Source organism: Festucalex cinctus, chromosome 15 (genome assembly GCF_051991245.1).
Source record: "Festucalex cinctus isolate MCC-2025b chromosome 15, RoL_Fcin_1.0, whole genome shotgun sequence".
In the NCBI taxonomy this organism is placed as follows: Eukaryota; Metazoa; Chordata; class Actinopteri; order Syngnathiformes; family Syngnathidae; genus Festucalex; species Festucalex cinctus.
The window spans coordinates 12637660-12655213 of NC_135425.1; the positions used below are offsets into that span (position 1 = coordinate 12637660).

The 17554-nt window shown below is 38.7% G+C and overlaps 1 protein-coding gene across 1 annotated transcript in view; it reads left to right on the plus strand.

The window, feature by feature from the left end:
• The window catches only part of uhrf2 (ubiquitin like with PHD and ring finger domains 2), a 31501-nt gene that overhangs the window by 4624 nt on the left and 9323 nt on the right, over positions 1-17554 (plus strand). The window contains exons 2-8 of the mRNA XM_077497957.1: positions 8630-9034; positions 11276-11568; positions 13935-14153; positions 14227-14336; positions 15606-15792; positions 16030-16153; positions 17443-17550. Coding sequence (XP_077354083.1) covers positions 8630-9034; positions 11276-11568; positions 13935-14153; positions 14227-14336; positions 15606-15792; positions 16030-16153; positions 17443-17550 — 1446 coding nt within the window. The remainder of the gene's footprint in view (positions 1-8629; positions 9035-11275; positions 11569-13934; positions 14154-14226; positions 14337-15605; positions 15793-16029; positions 16154-17442; positions 17551-17554) is intronic.

The window sequence follows — 17554 nt, forward strand, 5'->3', positions numbered from 1 at the left end:
AGCGTTCGAGGTGAAAGTAAACAACCAAAATGACGAATGATGATAAATTTGTTTTTATTTTGGTCCTAAAACTCATTTTGACCTCCTGCAAAACCGCCTTCTCACAATTTTGCTAAATTTATAGTTTTTTATCTTATTTCATAAGCATTTCATGTAGTTCTGTAGTTTACCATATAATTTCATGAAGGGAGATCGCGGCATACTGTCACGTACGTTCTGTTACGTAAAGTTATGTTGAATATTTATGAATGAAGAAAGCTATCTAGTTTTATACTCAAGTAAATTGTATTTTACCATTCACAGTGTCGTCCGTCGATGAAGTCGGGGTACTTTTTTTTTTCCCCCCGACTTCGCAACTGGAGTTCAAGGAGTTCCCATACACACTTCCTGGTTTGAACTCGGAAAATCCCGACTTCCGACCATCCTCGAATGTAGCATAAGTACCGTACTTAGCTTATCTAGACAATTCATAACTAAATAAAATACTGGATATATGTTTAACAACCACATTGAAATTGTTTTCATTTTATTTATTTATTTATTTATTTACCGTATTTTCTGCACTATGAGGCGCACCTAAGAGCTTTCATTATTTTCAGAAGCTGACCATGCGCCTTATAATCCAGTGCGCCTTAGATATGGACCAATATTGACCCGCAACAGGTCTCGCTGTCAAGATGGTATCGGTAACCCTGCACGATTGGTGCCGCTCATACGCAGAAGATCCCGCCATCTTGGATCGCTAGCAAATACAAATACTTTACCTGAGAGAAAATAATAAAACAGCTGTTCATTCATTTTGGGAATGAATGGAGTTGTCAGAAAGCTGGTTTGTAATCTATTAATAAAGTTTGACTGACCTATCTGACTGTTTTGTTGACGTTCCCTTTAGCGCAGCACCATCTAATGGATGCATAACGTAACCCCAGCCTCTACTGTAGCGCCATATATATGGAAAACGTCTTAAAATATGTCATTCATTGAAGGTGCGCCTTATAATGCCTTATGGGGCGGAAAATACGGTATTTACAAATTGCAGACTTTGTGATTACAAATTGCATTCTACTACATTGCTATGCCAATTTGAATTAGATTAATTGACCAGCCCTACTCGCCACACAAAAGTCTTAAAGCTACTAAATGCAATTTTTTTTATTTCGAATCACTACTGCCGCCTGTGGCCGAAAAAATGAAAGTGTGTTTTCACATCTTCACGTCCATAACGCGCACATGACGTCCCAAAGTGCATCTTCAAGACTTGGGGGTTCTCATAAATCAAGATATAACTGTGTGTGAGGGGGTCTATCCGTGAATTTTTGTTATACGTGGAAGGTCTTGGTCCTTAACCTCCGCCAACAGTGTGCGTTGCTTATATGTCGACGCAAGAGCCTGAAAACGGCGTCTTTTTGATGTTGTTAAAAGACATGCGGTTGGCTCGTGGTTTAATTATTAGCTGGGTTATGTCACAAAGCGGGTTGCGCGGGTGGGCTGGTGGTTGGGGGCGGGGGTTGCTGGCCATGCTGGCAATGGCGAGGCCTGCGCTACTGCAAAATCCCGCGCTTCCTCCTCCGTCTAGCTGGAAAATGAGCAGGGAGGGTTGATTCGGGGATTTCCGAGCGCTAAGTAATGCATGGAATGAGCCAGCGACACCCAGTCCAACGCAAGCTGGTGCCCTCCCGCGCACGGGAAAAGCTCTGTCTTAATTCCTTTTTCAAAATGGCGCCTTGTTTACCCCCACCAGCACACACACACTCACATACACGCACATGCTCCGGCTCACTGCAGGCAAAAGCGAAGGGTCTCGACGCCATCGCGACTCCTTCCCTCGCTGTTTGTGTTTTATTTGCCGCCGTGCTACTTGGGTTTCACTTTGGCGTCTTGTGTCGTCGTTTTTCACGACACACGCACACACCTTCTGTTGTCCGCATGGCCTTGCTACCTCACGCCCACGCTTGCTTCCACTCGGCCTTTCGGTTAAGACAATAAAAAAAGGACGTAAAGAAAGGTTGGCTTGTTTATTAAACGGTTCAACATGTTTCACGCATTACCAGTTTGGGCCATCTCCCATCGTGAGCTGTTGCCTATTGTAGGCTCGTAGGAAAAGCTTAACGCGCGCATTCGCACGCGCACACTGTTGCTGTGACCTAGTTAAGGCTGCAGTTTTGATTATTGCACATTCACGGATGTTTCGATGGCTCCACTTTGGGCAGTTTGATGCAGCCGCGCGTGTTTGTACTCGTACGCTTCATGGACAGTCACCAGACAAAGACAGGCCCCGGAATCAGGAATCTTTGCACACGACGGCTCCCCGTCTCCAGCTAACAATGCAACCTCTCAAGTCCAAACTCAGTGTTGTTTCTCTTCTGCCGGTTGACTTCTATGCCTCGTAACTCTATACAGACAAGGTCTTAACTAGGGCCGACTTATATGGATTTGTTGAGGCTGATTCTGTGTCCGATATTTTGACAGAATAAAATTCTGATATCCGATTAAACGGCCGATTTTCAGTTAAAAAATTGTATATAATTAATAAAATAACTGGTCCCATAATAGTGCTGTCACTGTCGACTATTTTTAGAATCGATTAATCTATTGATTATTAATTCGATTAGTCGACTAATCGGATTAAAGTGTTTTACAAAAGCATCTTTCCTTGATTATTATTTATTAACCAGTGATTGGTGTTTATTTCGTACTTCGTATTATTCATTTACTGATTTTAAAAAAGGAGGGATTGATGTTGGACTATATGTTACTGGTTCGGTCATTGTTTTCCAAAATAAGAAGAGATTTTTGCAAATGTCTTATTTTGATTGAACACAGAAGATAATATATCGTCTTTCATGAAGGACTATAGAAATCACTGAACAATTACTCCTGATATGCTGAAATCATAGGATTTGGACAATTTTAAATAAAAAAAAAATGGGTCCAAACGATTACTTGATTATTAAAATAGCTGTTGATTCATTTAATAATCGATAATAATTGTCGATTAATCGATTAATTTTGACAGCTCTATCCCATAATGCTTACAACAAAAAAGACGAATTATTAATTATAGGCAAAAAATAGACAAGATTTATTTATTTCTTAAGTTATTTTTGGGGGTCAGGTATTTTTGAATGAAATTGTCTTATTTTGTAATGGGTACCAAAAAAACAAAAAAAAAAACAAAAAAAAAAGAGAGGAAAGCAAAAAAATCGACCGATTTTCAATCGATTTTTAAATATCAGGCGATTAAATCGGACAGCCGATTAATCAGTTGGGCCCTAGTTTATATATATATTATCAAAACATAATTGGTCTATAGTGCTTCTCTTTCTGAAAGTGTGAGATTGGACAACTATCCTCAGTCTAAGGTCCACCCATTGTTACAACAGTGGGGCTTACACTTGTTTATAATCCATCCATGCATCCATCCATCCATTTTGTGTTAAAAATGTCCTCTACGTTCCACCATCGACAGTGAAGCTAACTCAGCAGTTAGCTTAATTTTCAATCTTACTCGAAACATTTTCTGTAACATTGTTGAATGTTTTTATGTCATTATTCAAGTGACTCTATGATTATCATCATTTCTATGGTTCCTGTATCCTTCTTCAGTAAAATCCTTTTAGTGTGAATTGAGCGGATGACAGACACACCCCGCGGCCCGCGCCATTGTTTTTGGAAATGTGACCTATTTTGCTCAACTCTTCGCCGAGACGGGCTGTGGGTGGAGGGCGAAGGCGAAAATCGGTTCGGCCGCCAACGCTGTGGGGGGAGGCTCTGGTTTCACACCATTAAATCCTTTCTGAGAACACTCCAGTCGCTCTTCTCGCTGGCTTCAAAGTCTATTGATCACGGCGCGGCTGTGCTTTATGGAGACATGTTATGCTTTTTTCCCCACAATTTAAAACTGTTTCCAGGAATTTTAATGAAAGGTCTCTGAAATTCTGAAAGGATAAAGAATTCCTGTACACTTGATCCCTTTTGAATTGCTATTACTCAGGTTTGGGAAGGCGGTTTTGAGTAAGCTTTCGTTACCTTGGCAACCTGGGGAGGAGTGAGGTCTTGCAACAAAGCAAGCGACTACTCCATGTTGCCAACTCGGCTGCTATGTCATTATATTTAGTGACTTTTCCAACCCTTCGAGCGATTATTAAAAAATAAAAAAGTGATTATCAACAAATCGAATGGATGTTTGTGGTATTATTGAATACTTCTGGAGACAACCAGACTGCAAATGAATTGCAATTTCACATGTGGAGGCAACACATCAAGACCAATCTGCAGAAATATTGATTTTTTTCCCCGTGTCACACACAAGTGTGATCATTGCTTGAAAATGGCTCTAGATCTTCACCCAGCATGTCTACTAAGTCATGAGTGAGAAACTCGCCTCGTGGTAAATTATCTAAATTAGCCTTATCTGTAGGGCTGAATAGGAGAATGGCTACCCTTTTTCAGAAAAAGCCAGATAATCTAAGACTACAAGTTTAATTCGTTTGTTGACCAAGTAACTCAAAACGTTCATCTCAAATCCCGTTTCCCTATTAAAATGAATAGAAATGCCATTAATCTGTTCCAGCCCCCATAAAACATTGTCCATTTTTTTGCTAGTTTTCTTATACATAAAATAGTGCTTTAAAGGTTTGCATTTTCTGAAAACAAAAATAAAAAATACAGTAATAACATCATGATTTGATGCATTCATCGTGCAACTCCCTCTCATGTGTGTGCCTTTGGGTAACAGGAGGAAGTGCAGTACATGCAAACGTATCCACATGTATAAGACGGTCACAATTGCACAGTAAGATGCAGTAATAATATACATTTTATTTTAGAAAGAAGAAAGAATGTATGCTTGTGAGACTTGTCATACTTTCTGCGTAGATGTCTTGTTGCGCCATTTGTTTTCAAATCTGTTGTTTAAAGAGCTGTAGCGACACAATGATGCTAATTTTGTTAGCCTTTCTATGGTGTTTTTCATTGTGTGCCAGCATTAAGCTATCAACTATCGAACTTTATTCTGAAATAGTTATTTGATGCTTGCTGAAAAATACACATTATATAATTCTTTCTTTTTATATTTTTGTTTTCTAGTCAGCTTCAACTTGGAGTGGAAATAAACTTAAGGCAACACATTTGGCGTCTTTTTCAAAGTAATGTTCAATTTGCTCAGCTTCTACTTGTAAATTTCGCTGCCACCATCTTGTGCTCATAACTACAATTTCTGCTCACATCTCAAGACAAAAACGGTCATCCAAGTGATATCATTCATCTTGGAAAAACTCGGACGTCAAGTCACTCCTAAGTCGAGGTAACACTTGGATGTTTAATTTCACACTTGATAGATGGACAAGAACTCAATCTATTTGTCTCCAAGCATTTCAAAAGTCAATTTTCCACAGTGTGTCCCCTATGTGTTGTTGTCTTTTGAACACTGGGCAGCATGTGGGCACAACAACACAGCCAAATCAGTTTTTATCCTCCCTATTTACAGATAGGATCAGATAAAGAAAATGTGACACGAGTTCAAATTCGACAAGATTCGCCTTGGCCCTGTCGCGCACAGCAGGAAGGGCTTTTTCTTCTTCGTGTTTTTGACGTTAGCCACAGGTCCTTTTCTTGTCTCTGTTTGAACGTCTGTCTGATATCTTCTTTGGTACCTGCTACAATGAGGAAGGCGGCGTTTGAAAGGCTGCCTGTAGAAATAACTGAAGAGAAATTAGCCCTGCGGAGAGAAGGGCTTGTTTCATTCTACTACAGACGCGCACACACACATGCACAGTCGCCTTGCTGAGGAAGTGCTGTTGTTTGGTGCAACCTTTTCCTCAAGTCAAGTGTCTCCACTCTGTCCAAAGCTTCGTTAGGATCTGACGTCCCCGAGTGGAACACCGCGTGACATTTCACTGACTCATAAAATGAGGATACCAGAGGCAACGTGTGTTTATATTCTACTGCATTATTTATGACCGGGGATAGAATGTACCCATGCCCAGATCATGGTCATGCTGTCAGTCCGGCACACGGGGAGAAATGTGGACGGATTGCACAAAAACAAAATGTCCGTTTTCTGCACGATGAGTCCCTTTTGTGTTGTCGACCGTTGAGCGGGTTGTGATTGGAAACTGGGCTGTCACAGCAAAGGTGCCGATTGCGCTGGTGGTAATGAAGTCGCTGTGGGGGGAAAAAAAGGCGAGAGCCGCCTAGATGAGATTCGGGTTTAATGCGGCACACGCGATTTTCTTCTGAAAACCTCGCCCATCTTTTCCGACGCGCTTAACCGGTGAAGGTTAAAACAGGGAACTGAATGGAAGACCAAGACTGAGCCAGATGTTCGCACTGTTTGCGCCGCTGCTTTTGCAACTCGCTGCGCCTTCAAATAGTCTCTTCCAGGAGGGACGGCGGCGGCCATGCTCGGCTCGCCGGCACACAATGAACCTGGAGATGAATGGCTGACGCCTGTAATGAGTCGCACTGGCGCTAGCTAGCCTTAGTAAATGGTCAATATAATGAAGCACATTCTGCAAAGTCTGCAAAAAAAAGGGCGGCACATTGTTGGTAGTTTTGATTATTTACACGTTCAGGTTCACGTGGATGGGGGTAGTGCGGGTAGGAAATCGGGCCTGCTCTCTTTTGGTAGTCATGGCAACCCATCGCTTCTTTCCCTCAGCGTTTTCGGTTAAAAAAAAAAAAGAAAAGAAAGAAAAAGCATCTTTTTCGTTTGATTTTGTAAACATGCCGATGTTTCTAATCAGTATCACTCGGTAGCAATATGGACCCTTGGATCATTTTAGAACTCATTGTCCTTAAACCGATGTGTTTATTGAAGCGTTCTAACGTCCACTGCAAGCGCCAGAGAGCGGCAATTGGATGTAGTCATGCACCTTCTTTGTCCTTGACAGGCTGCTTGCTGTTTTGGTGTGACGGTAGTGGATTGTTGTCCATTAAGGTTTTCATAGGGTTATATTTAATGTTTCTTCTCTTTAAAACCCTGCAATTCATCAGGGGGATACGGCTCGCTACTGTGAATAGCTTAAAACCATGATTGACAACCCCCTCAGAAAAAAAGATTCATAATTGATATTAACAGTTTAAACTACATATACACAAACAATGATTCCAGTTACAGGTAATAGTCTTTTGAACAGTCGAAACTAAACATATAGCTCCTCTTTGCATTAAAAAAATGTAAGTATCAATTAAGATATGTCCCTTAAACATACTTCCTTGACACCAATTAACGTACTGGTTTCCAATGTAGACTTAGCTTCAACAACATCTTTTTTTTTTTTTTTTTAGAGAGAGAGCATAAATTAAAAATAATTTATATGTTAACTTAAATACACTGGATCCCCATTATTCTCGGGATCGGAACCAAGCCTGAATGCGAATAGCCAATTTCGAATAAAACTCCCCTTAAAGTTTTGATTTTTTTTATTTGATCATCATTTATTTCATTCATTTGTAAAGAAAAAAAAGACATTATATCATGAAACAAAATTCTTCCATGTTGACTAAAAAGGAGCAGACAGAAGACAAATAAATCTTATTCCCTCTGCCACATTTCTCCCCAGAGTTCCAAATTCATTTTAAAAACAACATAAACAAATTTAAAATAAATAAATAAATAAAATTGCATGACAGCTGGTCTACAAACAGTTGCATGACTTTTATTCTCAATTTACATATCGGCTGCTGATATTTGCAACAAAAAAATGACAACGATAGAACAATCAAACTTAATTAACCCCTTTCATATTTAGTTGACAAGCTGGACTAGTTATTTTTTTAAATGTATTATTTGATTTGGCTTCTTTAACTTCTTTATAGATCGTTCCAAAGGCTGATTCTTTTTACGGAAACACAATTTTACACAATTTTCCATCAGTTTGGTCCTGAATCGTTTAAAAAAAAAATAAAATGTGTGTTCCTTTTAATTTATACTTGCTTTCTCCTTTTTTTTTTCAAATCTCTTTTGCATATTTAATGTCAAGGTTTTGTTATGAGCCTTCATCATAATTTGCAGAATACTGTAATCTACTAAATCCTAAAATTTCAACAATTTTAGCTGAAGAAATAATGGATTTGTTGGATCTCTAAATGGCTTTCTAGTGAAAATAAATGCCTATTATTAATAGATTAAATCATAAATATACCATAAACTCTGATCCCAATCACCAACATATCATTTCATCTGCCTGCTAATAGCTTTAAAATCCTTAAATAAAAATACTGTACAGTCAAAAGCACACGGAAGCACAATTTACAGTGCATATACATGTCAACTATTATAATGAAGATGAAGCATTATCAAAGAGTTGCAGGCTGGTGTGAATATTTGACTGCACAGAAAAGTGCAGGAGTTAAAAGATGGTGCTAGAATGATATTTACTGATCCGAAACGGTTGAATCCATGCAGTCGGAATACAAAATGGCGATTATACATAGGTTTGGCGATGTCGTGCTGAGCTGCTATAGTGCTATTAGGGATTTGACTGGATTTGATGCCGTGGTTCGTTCTTGTTTGGTGAAACTTGTGCAAAAATCATTAAATAGGTGACTCTGAATGCCATACTCTGAACATGGGGTATAACTCTAAGATTTTGTATCACAGTCATGTTTTCATCTTTTTCATCAGATGGAAGATGGCCAGACACTGTTTGACTACAACGTGGGTCTCAATGACATCGTCCAGCTGCTAATTCGCTCTCAAACAGACCCTCCGGATAGCACCGTGGCGGCGAAGGACCCCCCCAGTGTGGCATGCACGTCCGCCCCTGCCCCGGCTTCCGCGGTCCCTCGGGCCGAAAGCCCAGACCGCCCCGTTCCTGTGTCTCCGGCTGCTATGGAAACTTCCACCGATAAAGACAATGACTGCAGCGACACGGCCGAGACTGCCAATGAGACCAAGCCGGACGCCGTTGCCCCCAATAACTCAGCTAGCACCAAAAACGGGTTCAAGCCCTCGAGTCCGACTTGCAACACCCAACCGCCGACATCCAGCAAGAACGCACTGGTGGACCCGGGAATTGGGAAGTACAAAGTAAGTCTAGGTTTGGCCCCTTTGAACTATTTTGCATGAATCGTGCAGTGTAAATGTTGTAAATATGAAACTCACTGGGAGTCCAGATTTACTAATCTACGCTACACAGCAGTCAGAATTAGAGTAAATATATGTTTCAAAAACATTTACACTAAAACAATCCAATGAAAAATTGTCAAAAATCGACTAATATTTTCTTCTTTAGCCAATTTCTGACTATTTATATCTATTTTTTTATCTTACACATCATTATAACATAAGACAAAGATTCATTAATTCATTCAGGTACCATAACACCACCAAAAATGTTAAATAAAAAAAAATAATAAAAAAATAAAAAATAAAAAAAGATTTTTGCTGAATTGTCTTTCTGTTGTAAATATAAACAAAAACTAAAGGTACTAAAATTATTGTAAAACAGTCAAATGTTCTGCCTGAAATTTGTATCGCTATTGTTGTATTATTATGCCTTGTAACATTAAGTGACCAAAATAGGGCTTATTTTATCATTTACATATTTTTATTTTTTTTAAGGGATGGGCGAGTACCGATACTAGGTATCGGTATCAGGCCGGTACCAGCCCATATTATAACAAGGGGTTGCATGATCATGCAATATGCGATAACGTTGCTGAATATAGCGATATCGATATTATTGCGATATTTTATGCGTATCTAAAGTAATTATATTTTTATTATCTAATGAAAAAAAAGCCTTTTTTATGCATCAAAATAAGCAAACTCAACATAATCTTAGTTCATTATTTGTAATTTCTGCTCGATAATTTTTAACTATTGGATTGTGGGTCACATTTTAGTTGCCGTCTGGTCAAATTCAGATAAAAGCATAACATTTCATATAAAATTATTGCATGTCTTTGTGATATGCATATTGCATGAGCCCATATCGTGATATCGATATTTTTTCGATATATTGTGCAGCCCTACAAGGTATTAGAGGTGTTAAAAAAAAAATCGATTCGGCGATATATCGCGATACTACATCGCGCGATTCTCGAATTGATTCAATAATTTTTTTTTTTTTTTTTTTTTTTTTTTTTTTTTTTTTTTTTTTTTTTTTTTTTTTTTAAGAGCTCAGAATTGTTCATTCGGTAGTCTTACCGATTCAACGTCTTATTATCGTTGCCTTTTTTTTTCTTTTTTTTGTGTGTGTGAATCGATTTTTAAACTTCCATTTTTAATGGAAAATTATTCAACAAAACGTCTGACTTCGGGTTAGGATTCACACCTTGAGCATGGAAGAATGTTATATGAACGGAACATTAAGCCTTAATATTTTATTTTAATGCTGTTCAAACATGAAACAGATTACAAACTCTAAGACTGAAATTTCAGATAAATAAATAATACATTTTCATATAAATCTTACACTCTAGAAGCTTACTGATTAGTATTTTCTAAATTTGAATGGAAAAAAATCGCAACAATCGACTTATAAATTCGTATCGGGATTAATCGGTATCGAATCGAATCGTGACCTGTGAATCGTGATACGAATCGAATCGTCAGGTACTAGGCAATTCACACCCCTACAAGGTATCGTTATTTTTTCAAGGTATCGGTATCTCGTGCCCTCTGGTGGACATTTTATGATCAGGATCTAGAATTTAGAAAAATAGAAAATTGCCATTAGCGTTACCGGTACTTGGTATCGGTACTGGTGACTACTCAAGAGTTGAGTACTGTACTGGGATCGGCCTGAAAAACGTATTGAAAATCCCCATTTAAAAAAAATAAAAATAAAAATAAAATATGTGCCATTATTCAATTTTCACAATTAAATCCTGCCAAATATTGCAATCTGCACCAGCTTAAAAATCCATATTGATCAGGACCTAGTTATGAAATGTTGTTACTCTAAAAAGATCTATACTGTATTTGAGTAAGACTTATACAACTGTATGTTCAAGAAAAGTTTGAGTTTTTAAACAGTGTTTGACTAAAACGAAAACACATTTTCTCATCTAATTGGAAGTACTGGTACTCTTTTTCGACCAGTACTCAAGTAAATTACATACAGCCTACTCACTGTATACTTGGTGTGAAAAAAATAATATTGCCACATCACATTGTTATTGTTGTTGTTTGACTTAGTTCCTAATTTCAATGGAGGAAATCATTCAATATATGAATAAATATTCATGGTACAAATTCATCTCATAAGTCAAGGTAGCAGTGTCTGAAATGAATGGTGGGCTGAATTTCCAATTTCCTTTTCAGATTAACGAGCTGGTCGACTGCAGGGACGTGACCGTGGGCGCCTGGTTCGAGGCCTGCGTGGAGAATGTGAGCCGCGCCCCCAAAGGGCCCGTCAAGGGCAAGGTGGGACGGCCCCCCAAAAGGACTAACGGAAAGCTGGAGGGCGAGCAGGGGCAGCAGCCCCTCAGCCCGGGCCAAAGCACGGACACTGTCAGGAATAACGTTAACGCGGTAAACTCCGAGAGCAACGGAGCCTCCACATCGCAGACGGACGCCACTGAAGAGGATTTCATATATCACATTAAATATGAGGAGTAAGTGCGCTCGCATTTAAAAAAAATAAAATAAATTAGGTTCATTGAACATAACTCTGTCGTAAAACTGATGATTTGAAGAAGGTATTTATTTTTTCGTACTATTTTTTTAGAGGGTTTGGCCGCTATTTGAGAAAATACGTGAGCTGCTGGATTGGGAGTGTTGTCGCTGTACCTGCCAGTGAGATAATGAGCTTGTGCAAGATGTTGCGGCGCAGCAGGATATCGGATTCCCTCCGATTGATAGAACGCGAAGCACACGGCGATGAAAACGCACACGCGCTTCAGCGACGGTGGCCCACAAATTGGACTCGTATCTGGCGTGCACCTCTTCCTTTTTTTTCCCCTGTCAAATTAATTCTGGAAGCTGGCGTTTCCATGGTAACGCCCGTGTTCTCGGTAGCATTACTTTTTTTTTTTTTTCCCCTCCGGCTTTTGTCTGTAATTGCTGCGAACGCGTCGTTAAGACATGGCCGCCTTGGCGCAGATGACGCTTTGGGTGTTTTTGAGTGTTTTGAATTTGCGCTTTTGGTTGTCGACACGGTTTGAATTCATGTATTATGCGTTCTTTACGTTTTCAATTATTTCGTTTTTAGAGAGTAAAAAAAAAAAACTACACATTTTTCTTAATTCAATTTGAGGTTCAGATTTTTAAAAACAATGGAAAAATAGGACACAAGACTTCTGGTAAATTTTAATTATTTGTTAAAATTATAATTGTGGTAACTTAAACAATTAAAAACAAATTTGGTTGTTGTTTTTGTTCACAACAAAATGACTACTGCATCACTGCAGTGATCCAATTTTTATTTATTTTTTTGTCTAACATCCTTTCCTCAATGTATTTGATTGATTGAGAGGCAGATGAGGGATCAAACCAAGGACAACAAAAGGTCCCGGGTTAGTATTAAACCACGGCAATGTGTCATCAAAACCAAAGTAAACGCTAGCCCGATCCATTTCCTGTGCATACAGGACCTCCTGTATCATCCGCTTTCCATTGGCCTCCCATTAAAATCATCTGCTTTTTGTCTACGGTTTTCGTCGTCATCTTCTCGAGAGCGGGAGGGTGGGCAAGGTTGTTTTTGTTGTTGTTTTTTTTGTGCTCATCTTCCCACTCACACACAGACATTCTCCCCCATAAACACTTGCTTGGACACATGGAGTTGAAAATAGAAAAGCAGCTGCGCCACCATGTTTTTTTTCTTTTTTTGCAGGATGGCATTTCTACGGAGTGTAATTTATCTAGCGAAGCATTGATATGCAGGGAGAGGACTCAATCGCTTCGTGCTTTTGGGAGATTTGTTGATCTGGAGACTAAATAGATATTTAATATACACAATCGTTATTCGTACCCAATAAACGTCTTAACATTTTGTTTACCTTAACTCTTTCATCAACTGGAATCAACCATTAAGTTCCCAGTTGATTAAATTCTACAAGTACGTTTGTTTTGTTTTTTTGTTTTTGAAAAGGGGTTCTTGCCCAGCTTTTCTATGAAATTTAAGCTTATACATAACTGTAATGACAAACAGTTGCCAGTTGATGGCAACGTGTTGATCATAACAGGATGTGAAAAAATTTCAAGTAGCGCTAGACAGTTTTTTTCAAAGCTGATACAATACTAATTATTAGTAATCAAGGAGGCTGATAATCGATATTTGAAGCCAATATTCATTTTCAGTAAAAAAAAAAAAAAAAAAAAGGGAGGGGGGGATATTGGTGTAATTTTTTTAAATAAAATTGCCAGTCTTGACTCTAATGTAATGTCTTAAAGCATGTTTATTGAACAATTTTTCCGACTTTTCAAAATTTAGATGTATTTTTTTTTATCTTAGACAATTGAGATCCTTTTAAATTTCAAAGTTATTAGTATATCTTAAAAAGTTCAATGGAACTTAAAGAAGTAAATACCATGGTTCTCTATAGTTTTCGACAGTAAATGTATTTATTTACTTATTTTAAATACTTGAAATCTTAAAGGGATACTTTTCTTATTTAGCCATTTTTGGCAGTCAAACATTGATATTTTGCCTATAATAAATGTTATATTTTTAGTCCCTTTAAAAACACATTTTGCAACTTGTTGTCGACTGAAAATGACATCACAAGGGCTCATGTAACCAATCACTGCTCAGCTTGTGAATGTCACATGATCAAACCTAGAAAACAGGTGAGCTATGATTGGTTACATGAGCCCTTGTGATGTCATTTTCAGTCGACAGCAAGTTGTAAAATGTGTTGTTGTTTTTTTTTTTAAAGGCCGATACTGTGATATTCGTCAAAATGCCCAATATCGGCCAGACCGATTATTGGTCTTATTTTGGTTTGAAGAAACACTGACCTGGCCTCTCGTCCTGCGCCAGCTACCCGGAGAATGGTCTGGTGGAGATGCGGGCGGTAGACGTGCGGCCACGCGCCAGGACCCTGCTGCGCTGGGACCAGCTCATGGTGGGCATGCACGTTTTAGTCAACTACAACATGGAGACGCCCGAGGAGAGGGGCTTCTGGTTCGACGCGGAAATACAGACTCTCAATCAGGCTTCCCGCACCAACAAGGAGCTCCGAGTCAAGATTCTCCTGGGGTGAGCATCTTGAGGGACGCCTGAACCGATTTGCTAATCTTCTCATTGTATTGTGTGTCCTACTCTCCTCCAGGGGTCCCGGCGATGTGATCGGAGATTGCAAAGTTCACTTTTTGGATGAAATCTACCAGGTGGAGAAACCAGGCGCTCCGGCGCTGTCAGCTGCAGATGGACAATTTAAAAGTACGAAGAGTAAAGCCGCACTGACTACAAAAAATTAACCTTCAAGTAGCATGTAAAAAAAAAAAAATTATTAATGTAGAACGTGACATTTGAATTAATCAAATTGGTACCTGAGTTCAGGAGATTACTGAGGGAAAAATGGCTAATCTTCCTTAATTGACTCTGGTGGAGTTTTATGGAGTTTGGATGCTCCTGGAATGGCTGTGTTTATTATTGTCACATTTTGGAGGCCTTTCCGTGCCCCTGGTAAAAGTTAGCCCCTGACAGCAGTTTCAGCATAGAAATCTTAACAGGATGCCCCATGCCTGACATTAAATTGGAAGTTGGCCATTTTGGGCGAATTCCAGGGCTCCAGGGCAACACTAAATTGTTAGCTTTTTTTTTTTTTCCTTTTTTTTTTAAGCTTAGCCCCTCATACTTATTTTATCGATCAACCCAAAATGGAAAGGTCAATCATAAAATTCCGTCCACAAAAGTCTCAAGGATCCATCCCACAAGTTGACCAGGAAGTTGGCCATTTCGGTTTGAAGAAGCCATTTTGGGAATTTTTGCCCAAATTAGCTAATTAGAAGTAGATTTATCAGAAGTAGTAGTTGTAGTACCAATTAGAAGTAGAAGTAGTCTTTTATAGATGCTACATTTTTTTTTTTTATCATTTTAAATAGACTTTACATCGATCTGATCAGCATCGTACAATATATTGCATTTCATTCAAAATCGGTATTCAGCTGTAATATTGGCTGAATCTTAAGTTTCCTGATCCATCAATAACATTGATCTGATCCGCGAAAAAAGATGTTTTAGGTCATTTTTTAATGTTTTTTTTTTTATTACAAAAAAAATACATGTCATACATATTAATACATATTTATCCTTTTTTGAGATTTGTTTTCTCCCATGCATTTCAATTGACGTCAATTATAGAGGGTTTTTTCGCTATTTGAGGGATGGGCCAGTCCCTATCCCCCCATCAATAGTGGAGTAAATACAACTGTTTTTAAAATAAATATATTGTTCTTTCTTCTGATCGATTTGGTGATCGATTATCATTATTTTCCCACACTCAATCGGTGATTGGCGGAAAAATCCTGATCGTGTAAAGCCTATAAGTATTGATAATGAAGAAGGATATTTTAGGGCTGCGTGTAGCTTCAATTTTATCGTAATTTTAGATTGAATGGGACCCGAAATAATGTGAAGACGGCCGCCTCCAAATTTTCCAGGAAAACCCCTGCTAACAAATAGACTATTTCCCCTTGTTGGCTTTAGGAAAGAGCGGGCCGGAGTGCAAGCACTGCAAGGCCGACCCGGACGCCGAGTGCCGCTTCTGCTCGTGCTGCGTGTGCGGCGGCAAGCAGGATGCTCACATGCAGCTGCTCTGCGACGAGTGCAACATGGCCTTCCACATCTACTGCCTCAACCCGCCTCTGGCCACCATCCCGGATGATGAGGACTGGTGAGACGCTGCCGCCAAACGTCTTGTCATCGACGGGTTTCAGCAGTTTTAAATGTGTTCTTGATAGATATGTGTCAAGATAATAATAATAATAAAAATCCTCATTTTGTGATCGTGGGTATGCTGTTGCAAAGCAGGAAGACCCCTCCCTCCATGTTTCTATTTATAGCGCTGCCTGTTTCATAACCGCGACAAGCTGACATCGGCATGTAACCTCTTCCCTTGTGTTGTCGCCAGGTACTGTCCCACCTGTAAAAATGACACCAGCGAAGTGGTCAAGGCCGGGGAGAAGCTCAAGGCCAGCAAAAAGAGGGCCAAAATGCCATCGGCCAACACCGAGAGCCAACGGGACTGGGGCAAGGTGAGTGGGAAATTGAAACAAGCTGAAAGCAGAGGTGAACGGGCCTTTGCATATGGATATTTATATTTATTACGATTCATATATATATATATATTTTTTTTTTATTATTTCAACATTTATTTTTAATTTATTATTTTTTAATCTTGTTTTTTATTTTTGTATTTATTTTTAATGTTATTTTTTTTATGGATATATATATATATATATATATATATATATATATATATATATATATATATCTATATATATAATTTTAAATATACAGTAAATTTAGTTGTTTTTAATTTCCTTTGATATTTTTTTTGTATTTAATTTTTGAATGATATTTTTATATCCATTTTTATTTTCACTTTTAGTCATTTATTTCTTTAGTCATTTATTTCTTTTAATTTTGGTAGTTTTGGTCTTCCACACTTGTTGAAATGATCAGCAACATTTGACCATGGCCACAATAGATGATCTTGGCAATTTAGTGTCGCCTGTCTGTCTAGAATTCCTGTTTCCGATTGGGCCTCATTTGGATGAATTCCCTGTCAGAGTTTGTCACAATTCGAGCCCTGGAATTTGCTTAAAATGGCTGACTCCCTGTAAAACTTGTCCACCCGATTTTGATTTGTGAAACTGGTTCCAAGGGGCTAATTTTTAAAAGGTTTTTAGTGTTGGCGACAGTTTAGTTTATTATTTATTTACATGTGCATACTTAATATTAGTAATAATATCACGGGCTGGTAAACAGTGGATCTTCTTTTTTTTTTTTTTTTTTAAACCTTCTACGGTAACGAGAACAATGCCGCTGCGCGTGACCGAGACACTTTCCTGGACATGTCATGGGGAAAAATACCTCGTTTCTTTCTTCTGTGGAACATTCCTTGTCTGCGGGCTAATTTAAAACAGCTCGGCTTATGCGTGTTATGTGGCCGCATTTAACAACCATTACTTCATAGTGAGCAATGTCCTCAATTCTAGCTGCTTTTAGCCTAAAAAAACAAAACACATTTTTATATGCTTTGCTCTGCGTTATCGACGAGACGCTTTAAAGGAGTCGCCTTTTTCACGATTTGTCTTAATTAAAAGCTCCCTGATAGTCTTTCGTCAAAATACACAAATAATAGAACAAGTAAAGCTAAAATCACTTGGTTAGAAGGATAGTAATGAAAATGGATTTATAGTATAGATATAAAAAAAAATGAATGGTTGAATCAAGAAGTGTGTCCCAATACTTTTGTCCAGGTCATTTTTATTGCGCTTGTGTATCTACAATCTTCTGATGTTTTGTTTTTTTCCTTCAGGGCATGGCCTGTGTGGGACGTACCAAGGAGTGCACCATTGTTCCCTCCAACCACTACGGGCCCATTCCCGGCGTTCCTGTCGGAACCACGTGGAAATTCCGAGTTCAGGTTG